The sequence below is a fragment of the Uloborus diversus genome, chromosome 10, assembly GCF_026930045.1.
Source record: "Uloborus diversus isolate 005 chromosome 10, Udiv.v.3.1, whole genome shotgun sequence".
Taxonomy (NCBI): Eukaryota; Metazoa; Arthropoda; class Arachnida; order Araneae; family Uloboridae; genus Uloborus; species Uloborus diversus.
Window position 1 is genome coordinate 91,334,111 of NC_072740.1, and position 17,390 is coordinate 91,351,500.

The 17,390-nt window shown below is 30.2% G+C and overlaps 1 protein-coding gene across 3 annotated transcripts in view; it reads right to left on the reverse strand.

The window, feature by feature from the left end:
• Nucleotides 1–1,895: 1,895 nt before the first annotated feature.
• Nucleotides 1,896–17,390, reverse strand: part of LOC129231410 (programmed cell death protein 6-like) — a 51,351-nt gene continuing 35,856 nt past the window's right edge. The window contains exons 6-8 of one of the 3 annotated variants that reach the window (XM_054865719.1): nucleotides 11,288–11,397; nucleotides 10,377–10,477; nucleotides 1,896–2,126 (exon numbers count right to left, since the gene is read on the reverse strand). In XM_054865719.1, the coding sequence (XP_054721694.1) occupies nucleotides 2,117–2,126; nucleotides 10,377–10,477; nucleotides 11,288–11,397 (221 nt within the window). In that variant the 3' untranslated portion in view covers nucleotides 1,896–2,116. Of the gene's footprint in view, nucleotides 2,127–2,617; nucleotides 3,666–10,372; nucleotides 10,478–11,287; nucleotides 11,398–17,390 lie in introns of those variants that run through there. The other 2 variants (XM_054865721.1, XM_054865720.1) reach the window with 2 other exon arrangements.

Here is a 17,390-nt window from a genome sequence, read left to right on the forward strand (position 1 = left end):
TTCATTTTGTATAGTTTGGGACAGCAATTTAAAAGAAATGTATATTATTGTTGCAAGGTTATTTTCATTCATAAACTATCACATTTTAAAAGGAAGCAATTAATATGACATGCTACAATGTAGAAAAGAGAATTGATCCTAATGATATTCCTAAGAAAATGAAGTCATAAAATATTTAAATTTGTTTGCTTTTACATTTTTACAAGAACACAGGTTTTGTATTGTAATATATTTTTAAAAAGAAAACAAATTGTTTCTTTTTTGAAATATTTACTTCATTTTATCTTAAGATTTTATTAAAACCTTAACTCAAATAGTGGCAGCAAGTAAAAAAATCTAATCAAAATATTTAGACACAGAAATATACTCAGGAAATTGAAAGAAAGCTTGTATAAGTGTATCATTGATCCATCTAACAGAATGCAATATTTCCATAAAAGTTTTTAACACAAAATAGCACCATTACTTATATGATAAATAGCGTAAGGTAAGGAATAAAGCATAAACAATTTTTAATGAAAAGTTACGAAATATATTTAATGTTCAGTTTGAAATTTTTATTTTTATAGAGAGCTGAAGAGAAGTTGTGTCACCCAAGCCGGAAACTAGGGGTCTGGCCTTTGGTGGGGGCCTTGCACAGAATTAGAGTAGCACAAGCTTTATATACTTGGGGGGGGGAGTCAAAAACCAGACTGACAAGGGGGTCGGGTTGGCTCTTGGGGGTTCTTCTTTTACTTGCTGGTTTAAAACTTGGAAAGAAAGGGTTGGTATAGCATCTGTACCAGAAACATGCTATTCCTATTCCCTCCTTGGTCAAGGACTGAGCCTGAATAAATAACTCAAATTTCAGTGGAATTTTGAAGTTCCAGGGCCAAAATATAGAGCTTTGCATTTGCTCTTTTCTAAGGCCAAAATACTTCAGGTAAAAATACTCTCGACTGAAAAGGTTAAATGCTAAATACATATTTAACAATTCATTAAATGCTTATTTATAGTTTTTACTCCTTGAAGGATTAAACATAACAGAATTCAATAGTATGTTATACAATCACAAAGCCTATCAAAAATTTGAAGAAGTAGAAGCAATCAAATAAGTTATGCTGAGCTTTTAGAAATGAACAGCATAAAATATAATAAAAGTAGGTAAGTATAAGAATAGTACAGTGAGGAAGAGAGAAAGGGATTAAAAAAAAGGAACAGGTTAAGTAACACTGACATTTTATTTACAAATCACTGGAAAACTGGGCTGGACTAGGTTCAGCAACACTGACATTTTATATACAAATCACTGGAACACTGAGCCGGATTTGTCGAAAAGTTTTATCGACAACAAACAAAAAACACAAATTATGTATGTACAAATTACAAATATTAGCTTTCAAAATAATTAACAGACGTGATAAATCAAATAGCACCAGCTGAATTACTGAAAGCAAAAATGGACAAAAATATAAAAAATGATAATGCTCATATCATACAAAAGCAAACATATACATATATATATGTATATGAAAATAATATCCATGAATTGTGCATGTGAATTTACTGTACAGAAAGAAAGGTTAAATACTCTGAATGAAAAAAGATTACTTTCTATGACTTTGAAATGCTAACAAAAATATTAAGAAAATATTCTATGCTTCAATTTCATATCATCATGAAATATTTGTGTTTTAAATATGAGCTTCCATCAAAGCAAAATAAATTTAACAATAAATGGCAGTCAAATCTCTAATCTTATTGTAGTATGCCATATTACTTCAGGGGAAAACTGCATTAAAAATTGATATATATATATATATATATATATATATATATATATATATATATATATATATATATATATATATATATATTTTAAATGTAACATGTCATCTAAATCACAAAGAGATTTTAAACTATTTGACACACATGTTTAACAATAAGTATGAATTCAGCCTGAAATAATAGTCTTACATAAAACATATTTTAGCTTTTAAAAGAAATCTAAATGTATAGTAATATACACAAATCTTATTTGAAATGAATTATAATTTAACAGTCTATGAACACCAACTTAAAACTAATTGTAGAATAAAACATAATGGAACTGGACATTTGATGTATCATAAAATACTCAGGGATTGCTGAAAATTGAAAAAAGAAACATTAATAATTGTTAACGAATTCCAGGTTAATTTATGTGTAACAAGTATGATAAAATTTCAATATTAAGCACCACACAATGAAAACACCAGTGTTCTAAGATGCTGTTTTAGCACATAATAGAAATGTTTTCCTACATAAATATTTTCAATTAGCTTGCAAATTATTTTATTTATATGACTAATATCATTTCAATGACTTAAGAGACTTGTTGTAGCACTGGTTATCCAATTTTGATTTGAACGAGCCATGCTAATAAACTGAGAACATCAACATCTGGAGGAAAGTGTGAGTTCTTAAATTTCAAAACCAACATATAAAAGTCAAAACTTATTTACCTATTAGTGAACTCAGCTTGAAATAGATAAAGATAAAACAAAAGGTTTAATTACATTCGACATATTACTAAATTACAGTAAAAAGCATTTTGTACAAAAATACTTTTAATATTTCTTATTTCAGCATTGAAAATGGTTATTTGCAGAAGTGAGGAATTGAGCAAAACAGATACTTTTTATTAATTTTTGCTTCAAAATAGCATGCAAAATTCAAACTCTTATGCTTTTTCTGTATGAATATGATTACCTCTATTTCTTTCATATTACTAAGGCACAATATTGTTTACCATGAAGAAAAAAAATTTTAATTAAAATTTTTTGATTCTTTTAAACTTGACAATCTTGAAAATTTTTGTATTGGTTCACTATTGCGGTCTCAATCCCCTAAAAGCTTCGCATGTCAAGCTGTTATCGTTCATGCATCTCATAATGTAGTAGATTACTCAATGTTTAGATAAGGCACCTGAATAAGTAATGCAATACCAAATAATTCAAATTCAGAAATAAAACTATTTTCAACAATATTTGGAAAACTTGCACACACGCAACAAAAAAGATCTTAAAAATTCCTATGAGAAATTGCTTTTGATTTTGAGCTGAATCAGAGAACATTTGCAATTAAATACAAAAACATAATACATTAGGGCTGCAAAACTTTTTTTTTTTGGAATTATGAAATCACACTGATGTTTATCAAAATTTACAGATAAACATAACTATTAAAAATAGTTATTTTTTGGACTTCATACTGCAAAAATGACATGAGGAAAATATGCATTTGCTATGCAACTGCAGTATCAGAATAATTACCAGGCATCCTTTGTTTTCTTAAAATGTAAAAATTATAATTAATCACTTTTTAAGCATTCTTTTTTCTTCACCCTTGGTTAATAAAAGCTCTCACAGGTGAAAAACTCAATAAAAACTACAACAACACACAGCCTTTTTTTTTCTTAAAAAATAAAATTTTAAAATATAGTAACAGTGTTAGCCAATAGCAAAGCAAGCATATTATCATTTAAAACAGAACTATGTTAATTAAAAGCAGTAGGCTACTGCTGAAGTTGAATAATTGAGTTTTCTTGAACATTATTTTTATTGTCTTCAGTTATTGGGTGTCGTATGTGTGAAGCATCACTCAGATCTGTCTGGCTTGAAAAAGTCTTTCATAATCATGCAGGGCTGTGAACAAAGATATAAATAATCTAATTGGAGCCATGCACCCCTTCATTATATGTAGCAAGTAATCAGTTACTATCGTATAATACGTATTAAACATACAATGTGCTAGAATATCCTTTAAGAAGAAAGAGGTTAAAGTATTTAAATATGAAAAATGTAAAGGATTAGTTAATTTGTTGCCCACTTACTTTACAATATTAAAGCCAAATCTAGGAATAAAGCAAAGTAGTAATCAAATGAAAAATAATCATATAAGCTTTGTGCTACAATATGATCAAAGTGAAAAACAAAACCAATGTAAATAAAGCACAAATTCTGAAGAAAATTTTTTCAATGCTCATGAAGCAGTTAATTAAATTCAATGCTAAGAAATAATTTTAATTTTTAAATAGGCTCATAATATTTTTCAGGATTATAATAGTTAACAAGGAATTTTATTGTAGCAAAGTATAGAAAATGCAAAACGTCCCCTTGATTCGAAAGATAGGACAATTTGTACATAAATTGAGTCAAACCCATTACCAGGTTACCCTTGAGACTTTCTACAAAAGGTAGTAATAAGTGGAGTAAATCTTAACCGGAATTACATTAAAACACAGAATTCAACAATAACAAAATATAATTAGTGGACTCAATAGACAGACATTTTTATTGAATTAAATTAACATTATTTCACACTATTAGAAAATATTCTTCTTTGTTTTATTCAACATAAAAAGTCCCCCCCCCCCCCAAAAAGGTTTTCTCACTTCTTAAATTATAATTTTTACTCTCACTAACAAAATAAGAATCTTATGGTCTAATTTCTTTAAAAAAAAAAAAGAGATATTGGGTCATTCCATGTCAAATCAACCAATCACTCAAAATGACCATCTCGGATTTTCATGAAACTTTCAGCGATTATACATTCTAAATTCAGATCTACTTTTTAAAAAAATCTATCTCTTTTGGTTAATGAGTTATTAATTTTTTAAATCTTTAAAAAACAAGTTTTTTTACTCATCTGTTGTGCTTAAAAATGCTATAATTTTAGTTGTATGGGGTCAATACAGTTGGTTAATGGCTCATTTTAAAGAGAATTGCATGAGCTTTAATTTGACATGCAACTTGTATATTTCTCTTAAATTTTTATTATTATTTTTTAAATTTTAAAATTTAAATTTTTTTAAAGTTAGTGTTTTTTAAAAATTTTGAAAAAAAAATATGTTTTTAAATATGCTTTAATAAATACATCCTAAAAATTTCAGAGTGGGGACATAGTGGGATCAGCAGTTATAGCAAATAATGCAATGACACTTTTTTTGTAAAAATATATATATATATATATAATTTTTTTATTAGACATTTTTGAGCAATCACGATTGCTTATTGTTCTCATTTGACCGTTTTTTGTGTCCATGCCTTTTTCAACTTGGACCAGAAGCCTTTGCAGCACCACCGTCCACCGTCCTCTGCTGGCGGCGCGGCGCGGCTGCTCCGGTTTTGAGCTATACGATCTCCTGGTCGGAGGCGTCCATGTCCTACACACACGCACGTCCACACACATACACACATACACTCACACACGCCTACGTGCATACACACAGGTCTACGCACACACACAACTATGCACACGTAACTGCCCAGGAGGAGAGGCAGGCTTGGGGGGGGGGGGGACAGGAGCCGTTTCCAGAAACAATAACGACAATGAGTAGGGTCCTGTCTCAGTTCGTGATTGCGAAAAACATAATTTGGATTCAGAATTCAAATTAATTTTCTTTTTTATTTTTATTTTTTTAGATTATTTTCTTTTACTTTTTTAAAATCATATTTTTTAAAATTAATCTCTTCTACTTTTTAAAATTACTTTTGTTTTAAATTTTCCTTAAAATTAATTTTTCATTTTATTTTCTAACTAAGCAATTTCTAATTTGGTAACATTTTATTTCAAAATTATGATATAAATTAAAATATAATTGAAAATGAAATGCATTAAAACCATTTAAAGAACAGCAGATCATGCAGCAGCTTGTTTATATACAAGTGTTGAAACACTCCCTGACATGTTCAAACAGGTGTGTGACACATTAAGTCCAATAGTTGAAGGAAGCTGTTCATTCTTATTCGGGCTTTCAAATAATAAAGTAGGTTGTGTTTGATGTATTGATAATTGTGCTTTTTTTAATTTTGCTTAATTGTTTGTTTTTCAATAGATGTTCTCATATTTTAATAGTTATGAAAGCTGGTTATTTTAAAATATTTTTGTGCAATATTTCAAGAGTGCTTATTGGAATTTAATAATGATATTTTAACCAAGCTTTAAAGGAAAAAAAATGACTGAAGCAGGGACTTCCAAAATTATTTCTTTGTACTGCTGCAATGCATTCAAGAAACCTGGACATGACTATTACAAAAAAAATTTAAGAACTGTGAGTGATAATGCATCAAAGCATCATAAAGAAGGAATTGAAGGCTATAAAATATGATACTTGCCACAAAGCTGTACAAAAATTACCTTTAGTTACCTAAGATTATAAAGAAAGTTCAGATGAAGCTCTGAGTGAAACAGATCATGAGACTGAAATTTCAACTCCAGAAAAGCTATTGAAATTTTAAATGAAAGTCTTGGAGTAATTGATGAAACTCCCATAAAAAAAATTCGTCTTAGTGAAAAGAAGTACCCCCAGACAAAATTAACTAAGATCACTGAAGTTTTAGGAACTCAACTATTTGGTTTAAGCTCAAAAAAATCAGATGATCTCATAAAGTTAGATTATGATAGTGAAATAATTAGCTGACGTAAAGAGAAATTCTCCAGTACAACTGACAAAAGCTTAAAACTGCAAATTTTAACAACACTTCCAGAAAGTTGGACCTTAAAGCAAATAGAAAGTGAATTTAAAGTGACAAATTTCATTGCTAGAAAAGCTAAAAAAATCATGAAGGACAAAGGAATAATGTCTGCTCCTGATCTAAAACCCAGAAAGGCATTAAGCCCAGAGACAGCGAATCTAGTGAAACAATTTTATGAATGTGATGAAATCAGTCGTCAGATGCCTGGTAAGAAAGACTTTGTTTCTATTAAAGTGGATGGAAGAGCAATTCATCTCCAAAAGTTTTTAATTTTAAATACCTTAAGAGAATCTTATGTGCTATTCAAAGAACATTATCCTGATAAAAAAAATAGGCTTCTCCAAATTTTGTGAACTTTGTCCAAAAAATTGTGTTTTTGCTGGATCAGCTGGAACACCTACAGTTTGTGTATGTGCTATTCACCAGAATGTAAAATTGATGATGGCTCAGTGTAAATTACCAGAATTGATTAACAGGGACAAACCATTCAAAACTTATAAAGACTTACTTAGTTTAATGATTTGCGAAATTCCTACAGACAAGTGTTATTTCCGTCAATGTAACAACTGTCCAGATACTAATAATTTGAAAGATCTTTTTGAAGATTCGTTTGAGCAAAACAGCATTGGTACTGTAACATACAAGCAGTGGATGCAAATTGATAATAGAACTGCACTTGAAGCAATAACAAAACAAACTGATGATTTCTTAAATTGTTTGTTTGATAGGCTTACCCAAACTGCTGAAACATTCTCTTATTGCTAGCCAACAATCTGCTTATCTTAGATATATGAATAAAAATCTGGTTGAAAATCAATGTATTTTATTATGTGATTTTGCTGAGAACTACTCTTTCATTCCACAAGATGCTGCACAAGGATTTCACTGGAACAATGCACAAGCAACGATACATCCTTTTGTTGTATACTACACGGAAAATGCCATGTTACAGCACCTGAATTTAGCTATTATCTCTGATTGCATGTCCCATGGTACAGTTGCTGTGCATTTGTTCCGGAGGCTTATGATAGCATACTTAAAGCAAAAATTGCTGCAAAGAGTAGATAAAATTCATTATTTCTCAGATGGAGCAACATTCCAGTACAAAAATAAATCGAATTTTGTAAACCTCTGTCACCATACTGCAGATTTTTCTATTGAAGCAGAATGGAATTTTTTTGCATCATACCATGGGAAAATTGCTTATGATGGTATAGGTGGCACAGTTAAGCGATTAGCTGCACAAGCAAGTCTTCGTATGGTCTATAATGAACAGATTATGACCCCCCGTCAATTATATGAATTGTCTATAGACAATATTAAAAATATCGATTTCATATATTCAACAGAAAAAGATTACGAAAAAGAATTAGCATTTCTGAAAACAAGGTTTGAAGAAGCAATAACAGTGAAAGAAACTCAACAGTTCCCCAATTACAGACCAAAAAACAAAAGCACAGTTTTCGTTAAATATTACTCCTTTTCACAACACACAAAAGAAGAGATAGGAAGCAAACATGATGATGATGCTGATGATTTTGACTTGAATGATATAGTTGGTTTTGCAACATGTGTATATAATAATGAAAGGTGGCTAGGTTGTGTTTTAGGAATTGAAAATGAGGAGGTTAAAGTAAGCTTTTTACAACCTCGTGGACCTTCTCCATCCTTTAAGTACTCTCATATTCCGGATGTATTGCTAGTAAATAAAACGGAAATACTAACCAAAGCTGACCCTACAACATGAACTGGAAGGGTTTATAATCTCTCAAAATCTGAAAGTTCAAAGGCGAGTAAAAAGCTACTTTCCAAACTGAGGAGATTAAAGACTTATCTGCACAAGGTATTTTTATGTATTGAATTCTACTTTGTGTTTATACATTTCAAAATCACATCCTCGAAGTTTCTTTGCTAGTTCTGTTTACTGAATTTCAAAGGAATAAAAGATAACCATAATTTAAAATTTTTTTGGAATTTAAAGGTTGTTTAATTAACTGAACTATTCATAGTTTTACTACAAAATTTTTATAATATTATTAAAAACAACTAAAACATGTATATTCTGAAATAAATTTAAATTGTTAAAAAAAAGTTTTGTGCATGTAAAAAAGTATTTTTTATGTATTTATTGTTTTTTAAATTTTTAAACAAAAATGCTAAGTAGCACCATTGCATTATTTGCTATAACTTCTGAACCCATCATGTCCCCACTCTGAAATTTTTAGGATAAATCAACTAAAACATATTAAAACACACACACACACACACATATATATATATATATATATATATATATATATATATATATATATATATATATATATATATATATATATATATATATATATATATATATATATATATAAATTTTTAAAGGACACTTAACTTTAAAAAAATTTAAATTTTAAATTAAAAAAAAATGAAAATGCAAGAAAAATATGCAAAATATACATCAAATTAAAGCTTATGCAATTCTCTTTAAAATGAGCTATTAACCAACTGTATTGACCCCATACAACTAAAATTATAGCATTTTTAAGCACAACAGATGAGTAAAAAAAATGTACTTTTTTACAGATTTAAAAAATTAATAACTCATTAACCAAAAGAGATTGATTTTTTTTTTTTGAAGTAGATCTGAATTTAGAATGTCAAACAGTATAATCTCTGAAGTGATGTTTATTCCCTGGTCAGAATTTTAAATAGTAAATTTAAAAGCTTAATATTAAATTTAAAAGGAAAAAATAGCAAAGGTTTTTTCTTGCGACAATAACATAAAAAATATGCTCAAAACAATGTAGTGTCTTTCTCATAAGTTTTACACGGCTCCTAAATTTCTCTAAATGCCTTTGTTTTACCCACAATTTATAAATTCCTTTTCCTTTACTTTGTGTGTGCGTGTGGGGGGAGGGGTCACAGCCTGTTCATGAAACTTGTAATGACAGAACTACTCATTGCTCTGAAAACACAAAAGCGACATATAATACAATGCTAAATAAGTATGAAGACAAAGGCCTTCATGCCTTCCATCAAGCACAATGTTACCAACCAAACAAGGCATCTTTAATACCCTTTTTTTTAAATTTAAAGTCACACCTTAACTCAAGGGCTGCAAATCTGAGTGCTAAACGTTTCTCATTTGAGGCAGTGAGAAGCAAAGGGATGCAAGTGGAGTATTTTAAATTTCGAGAAAAACGCATTTAAAGATCAGATCCTAGGTAGGCTTTCATTGAATTTTTTTTCTAAATCATGCTGTACAGCAGCACCTTCCAGGGCTACTAGTACAATCTCTTGCCCCAAGACAGAGGAGAGGTTCACCTACCATTTGTACTGGTTATCTCCAAATTTTTAATTTTGCCACTAGGATTCCTTTGCTTCTCACTATCTCATATGACCTAGTCAGTCTACAAGTTCATTTCTTTTCTCTCCTCTGACTAGATTACAATGGCCATTGAATTGTAGCTGAATAGAAATGGTATTTCTCCTCCCCTACTAGCCTACATTTAACCTGTCCAGATCTACAACAAAAACGCACCTTACTAATTGCTCGTCATTAATTTTTCAATAACCCTTCCCAGAATTGTTCACTATTTTACAGAAACAATTTTATTCCGAAAGAAAAAGTGGATGTTGTAAACAGCATCAGTATCAGGGTAGCAAGAACTAGATAATAAAACATAATGGGGAATTTAAAACCAGTTAACTAGTCCACATTAAAACCATAAGACAAAAGTTCTGAAATAAGTCTTAACATGTGGAGTGACTTGTTATAGGGGTCTCAGGATAAAGAGACAGCTGCATTAAAAACTCTATAAATTAGCAATATAAAATTCTGAATACCAAAAAAAAAAAAAAAAGAAATTAGAACTACATACTTACTGAAACATCGTCTTAACTACCATCATTAGAAAATCTTCATACGTAATTGTAATTATGCCAGACTGATCTCTATCATGTTCTCTAAAAGCAGCAGTTAGTGTCTGAAAAAAATTGAATGAAATGCATACAAATTAATTTGAAACCTAAGTAAATTTATAATGCACAGATCTGATTTGTACACTTGTACACAGAGATATTTTTAACGTGTCTACAAGTGTATTCAGGCCAAAAAGTGATATTTGAAATAGTATAGAAAATTATAAGATTTTTTTGAAACAATATAGGAATGTTTTACAAAAATATAGAAACTTTTAGAATAAAATATTACAAGAAGTACGATTGCATTTTTCTGAACTACAAATTAATTCAATATCCACATATATTACTGTGCTAGAACAAGATAGCTATGATATTTTAAAAGAAAATAATCTTCTATATAGATGTTAGAGAGCATTTCATACTTGATCTAGTTTTATACTGGGATATGCTGAATTCTAGTTTGGCCATGTTCTCATTTCATTTTTTGTTTTCCTTGGCACATTTCCCAAATTAAAGAGCGATAAAAAAAATGTTTTAATGTTGATCGAATTTTTCGTACACACAGTAGATCTAGAGCATTGAATCTTTACAGGCATTAACTAATCTATTCTGAAGAGAAGAAGCAATAAAATGGGCAAACCAAAATTGTTGTATGGTTTTAGGCTGCAAAAAGCAGATTAAGCAAATAAGAATGGCAAAGTGTTTAGCAGCTGTACACAAATAGAGAGTTTATATTCTTAATCTTTATTGAAGTTGATGATGGACCAGTGGAATGTCAAAATGAAAAAAATAATTTCTTACATGAAATTGGTATTATCAAGTAATGCAAAAGTTAAGCATCTTTCATTTTTTTAAAAACGAAAATAACTGACCTGTACCATGACACATGCTTGAATATAATCATCAAATGTAATAGAGTTGTTACTAGCTCTGTCAAATTTTTTAATCAATAACTCAAAAAACTGATCGGAAAGTCGAAAACCTACAAGGAAAAGAGAGGTTACTACTTGAAACAAAATTAAATTTAAAAAAAAAATAATTCAAAACAACTAGATTATACAATATGTAATATAAAAATAATTCCTCATTTTTTTAAAATCATGTAGTTGGGGGATTCCCAACTCATGCAATTTATCATTAAAGATTTGGATTTATAGCATTTGGCCGGAAAATTAGCTCTGAAACAAAGTTAACCTTATTGAATATTTGGCGTTTTTTTAATCAGAAAATGGACAAATATACAAACATTATTACAGTGAGATCAGAATAATTAGTTTCTCTAAGTGAGGTGACTGTATGAAGTATATTGTGACCTTCACAGTGATTGGAAGTAGCTCGCTACAAGTAGCGACACTTCTGTAGTAGCTACGTTTTTCAGTAGTTTGTAGTGTAGCGTATTACTTTTAAAAAAAAGTAGAGTAGCTAGTAGTTTGATATAAATAAAAGTAGTTTGTAGCGATTTTTGGAAACTACTCTTAAATACATTAAAAAAAAGAATCAAGGTTCAAAACGAATTTGACTGATGCAAGTCTTAACGCAAGTAAAACTAGCACCAATCAGATTCGTAAGACTGAAAAATACGAGCTGACATCAGATAAGCTATTTTGAAGCCATACATTCTCTAAGTTGACACCATTAGTATGTTTGGCATGGAAATTTTCACATTTCCCCAATATTTGGTTTAAATAGAGCATGGCTTAGAAAGAAAATAAACCGTTACTGCCAATTTAGTACTGCGTTTGTTTTCTGGCTGCAGAGAATGTTCCATGGATGAATATTTTAGGTGGCAATGAGATTAATGAGTCAATATTCACCTAATATGGAAGCTACTGCAAATGTTAGGAAGAGGAAGGATGATATTTAACTGTTTTGGCGGGCTAACAATAAATATTACCTGGGTTCATACACTTGTGGTTAAAAAAATTTCCCTGACTTTTTCAGGTTATTTTTTAGAAAATTCCAGGTCACTTGCTTCATTCAAAACAAAGTTTAAATAGCAATACTTTCAAAACAATTAAAATTGTTTAAAGTAGCAATGCAGAGGAACTGAATTTTTCCCCTTCGATTTAAAAAAAAAATCTTGGATATTTTTTTTCTTTCTTTTCTCTCTCAAAATTTTAAGTTTTTTTAAAACATTTTGTTCAAAACTGTTTTAATTCCATTACTACTTGTTGAAAACAAAGTACTTTCAACTTATTTTAGCGTTTCGTTGATGTCACATGTCATGCGTAATATTAGGGTTTTGCTGTAATTGCGCAGTAATCTTTTAACATCCGCTTTTGGTTTATAATACTTCTTTTTATTTTCTTATTAGTATATAACACAAAACAAATTGAGAAAAATACAAAGCTATTTTTCAGTATAAATATGATTGACTTGTTCCATCGATCGCCATACCATATAATGCATAATAATGAAAATAAAAATCCGGCAATCATAGGCCTACCAATAATTTATCTTTCTTTTCCCTTTTCTTTCTCATATTAAAGGATGCTTTCATAAAAATCACAATTTTTCTTTTCTAGAAAAGAATTAATTTTTAAAAATTCATAGCTTATTGCCAGTTTATGTTACTTTCAATGGTTTACATTGAGATAAACATCCAATTATGTCTTTGGAAATTTACATCTACTACCATCGTGCAAGCAACCAAATATGGTGACTAAGTGAAAAATTTAAGATAATAAGTAGATTTTTGAATTTCTAGCTTAAAAGTAGTTATAATTAATAATCCTTAAAAACTACAATTAAGATAGAATAGTCAATTTTTAGTACATAAGTGTCTAAATCAATTAGAATTTAAAAAAAATTCTGACGATAAAATTTTGCATTTTTCCAGAAAATAATTACAAATTATCCAAAAACACCCACAAAAAAAAAAAAAAAAAAGGCGCATTTTGCATTGCTTTCAATAGTTTGCAATGCAATAAACATGAATGTCATTTTTGGAAACCTTGGCATTTAAAAAGTCTTGTGTACTTCCATCTAGGGAATGACCAAATATAGCGGCAAGGTCAAAAAATAAGGAATAATTTTTTGGAATTGTAGCATGAAATTAATTTTAAAATAATATATCTTCATGAAACTACAATTCAGAGCTTTTAGCACATTTGCGTCCAAGGCAATGAGAATAAGATTAAGTTTTAAGAACAAAATTTTTTATTTCTGAAGAAAATTATTTGAATTAAAAAATAATAAACAAAAAAAATAATAAAAAAACAATTTGCAGCACATTTTGCGTCATTTTCATTAGTTTGCAGTTAAAGAAAACATCCAATTATGCTTTGTTTTTTGAAACACAGGCATTTAAGGATCGTGTCTACTTCCATCTTGAGAATGACCAAACATGGTGTCTTAAGTTTTTTTCAGTAGCCACTTTTTTTTTTATTGCCAGTGTCATTTTGCCTCAAAACTTTTACTTTTTTTTCAAGTAACATTGTTAAGAATGAAGATTATATCTCATAGAACAAAATTCCCTAGTAAAAAATTTGAAAAAAAAATTTGGGGGGCAAATTTGGAAAATTCCCCGACTTTACACTGATATTTTTAACAATGTCAATTTCCCAGACCCCGTTAGGCACTTTTTGGGGGGCGGCAATTTCACTTTTGATGCGAAAAAATTAACGCGTTTTCCGAATGAGTAAATTATGCTTTTGATCTTTTTCTGGAGTCAAAAAAAAAAATTTAATTCTTAGGTTGTGGTACGAGTATGATAATAAAATTACTCAAATACAAAACATATGTGTTGTTCTTGTGGACATCTCAGCATTATATTGTTTATTTTTCTTTCCCTTCGTCTGAAGCTACAGACTGAGGGCAGTGTCATATTTTTCAGGAAGAGCAACCGCACCTTCCTATCCCTTAACGTCACCAAACAGCCCAAAATTGCAGTTTTAGGCCTTGAGTCTCGAAACATTTCCAAGCCCCCCCCCGCCCCCAACCCCCGGTACATCTCATCTTTTAGCCTAATACTGAGTTTTTAAATTTTCAATATCAACAAATTCCTGAGGACGGTCAAGCCCTGACCCATCTTGTAGCATGGTTAAAGATAGTCTAATATGGGTATTAAGGACATCAACTTCGAACTTGAAATTCCCCAATCTCATCCAATGTCTCCAAAGATAGCTTAAAGTTGGGTTTTTAAAACTTGAATTTCAGAACTTCGAACTTTAAAATCCCCATCGTATCCAATGTCACCAAAAATAGCTTAAAGTTGGGTTTTTAAAACTTAAATTTCAAAAAAATTCTCAGGTAGTGACCCCAAATGTGCACGAAATCAGCTAACGTCATCACAATTAGCTCTAAATTTTGTTTTTAGAAATATGAGAAGATAGCAAAACCTTCTTCTCCCAGTGGTGAAGAGCTTAAAATGAGCAACAGTTTCAAAAAAGATTTCATGTGGGAAATCCCCCTCCCAACTCTCTCTCATGACGTTGTCTGTCAAACAACGGCGAAAGTCGCATTTTTAGAATGTCATTTTCAAGGGGACGTCAGTTTCATAGGGAAATGGGAAAAACCATCCGACTTCCCAACATTTTTAGAAATAGTTGGAAACTTATGCCGGTCAAAGAAAGTCTACATTTGCTTTTTTGAAACTTTGGCATCAGAAAATTTCTAGTGAGCTTCTGAACGTTCCCTTTTCACTTTAATGTCATCAAAGATAGAATAAAATTGATTTCAAGTTTGAAAATATTTCGGGAGGAAAATCCAGTGTTTGTTATAGTTAGGGGAGGCCCATACACCACTAGACAGAGCCTTTATTTACGTGTTTTTCAGTTTAGTTGAAAACCTTTCCAGACAACGCCGCAAAACCTTTCCCATTATCTTTACATATCCAAACATAGCAGAAAATTGCTTTTTTAATACTTCAATTTCTTAAAATTTCCTTGAGAAGTCACAACCCCCTAGCATAATCAACTAAAGCATAAAACTGATTTTAATTTTGAAAAAAAAAAAAAACTGGAGGGAGCTCAAAGCCTTTTTTCTATAAGTGTTTCCAAAAATTCCTTTAAATTCCGAATTTTGACTTTACTTTTGGAATTTTTCACTGAGGCTCTGAATTCTTTTTTTTCTTCTGCAAGAAAAATATGAAGGAAAAGAAATATAATTTTATTTTCTCTTCTTTATTAAAATCTTAGTAAAACACTTTTGACTCTTTAATGTACTATTTCCCATCAAAAGGGTGGTAAATTAAGGAACCACCCCCGGGCGGCAGAAAGCGTAGCTACGCCACTGTATGTATGTCTCTGTAAAATTTAAATCAAATTATGCCTGCATCTATTTACATTTTCAAGCAGCTGAGTTGCACTTCTTGAATTAAATATTCACTGTCAGGAAAGGATTTAAATTTTGAAAGTTGAATTCTTTGAACTTTTAAGTCCTTTCTTGCAGCGAATATTCGTAAAAATCATAAAAAAGGTTTGGAATGACAAATTGGCTCAGCAAAGGAAAGAAAAAATAAATAATTCTTCTAAATACTTCATTTTCAAATAAGCCAATTCATTAATCTAAACCCCTCTTTGAATTTTTTTCGTTCCACTCTCAAACAGTATGTATGTGTATGCTTTTTATTTGTTTATTTTTTCAAAAGTAGTGAAGTAGCGACTACATGTCAAAAGTAAATTGTAGTTGCTACATTTTTGAAAAAAGTAGTTGTAGTTAACTACACTTGTAATAAAGTAGTTGTAGTTCGCTACAAAAAAATGTGGCTTTTCTGACCACTGGACCTTCAAAGTAAGCCATTTTATCTTATGCATTTAAAATAAGCCTTGAGGAATTGATAGCGAGCAAACCTGACTTTATAGTTTTCTTAGTAACTCACACCTTAAGGAAGGACACAAAACCTTTTGATTAACCAATACAAAGTGCTGATTAATCATTTACTACCAATATTTTGAAGGAAACAAATATCTGTGATCTCAGGACAAAATACACTAATACACATTAAGAAAACCACTATTTTTCTACTATATTTTTTCATTTTAATCAATAAGAGAAATTATCTATTGTCAAAACAGAGAATCCTAACTGGCGGAGGGGTCCTAGTCCAGACTTGAGCCATTGAAAATTTTAGGGGTATACTTTAAGGGATTTTTTGGGGGGAGGGGGGGGGGGCTTGCTCTTGGGGTCTTTGAAACCTGGGGAGGGATCCACCATTGTTTTTGGTGGTGGGAAGGGCATACAATATTAATATGACTAATATTACATTTAATCTGAGAAATGTCTGCAGTACATAATTAGAGATCAAAAGATTATTCAGGAGGCATTAAAAACTCGATTAATTTTTCGAAAAAAAAAAAAAAAAGGTCTATTATTAACTACTATATGTATGTTAAAAATAGGGGGGAGCAGAGAATAAAACATTAACAAAGGGAAAGAGCTTCTATTTAACAATCAGAAACAAACTCTAAAGCTAGGTTTTTATTGTGTTATCCTGAAACAATTTTTAGACACAGTAACTCTAGATAAGCAAACTTATGAAAACAAGTGCCTTGGGGAGAGGAAGGAATGAAATTTCAGCAGTCGATTCTATGCAAAGCTTCAAACTCAGCATCTGTTTAATTTTTTAACAACTGGTCCAAAAATAATTAACCAACTGTAATACCAGTTAGTAAATTGGAACTAATCAACCACCCATTGTTCTTGAATTACATTCATTTTGAACAAGTACATGCTTGGCATCATAGTGCCGCTTAAAATAGTACTTATTCAAAACAGAAATATACGTATTAATTACAAAACTAGCAGACCGGTTTACTTTTTTATTAGCTTTTTTTTTTTTTTTTTTTTTGAAATTTTGAAAGTAATTTGGAAAATCAGTGATTTGGATAGTTGGAGTTCTCCTATACTACTATACATCTGGTCATATGAATGTAAAACACTTCTTCCTATATTTGTATATTTGCAACAGGTAATATGAAACCGTTATAGAAACTTCTAAAGAAGATGTAGATTAATTCATGTTACACTGCAATT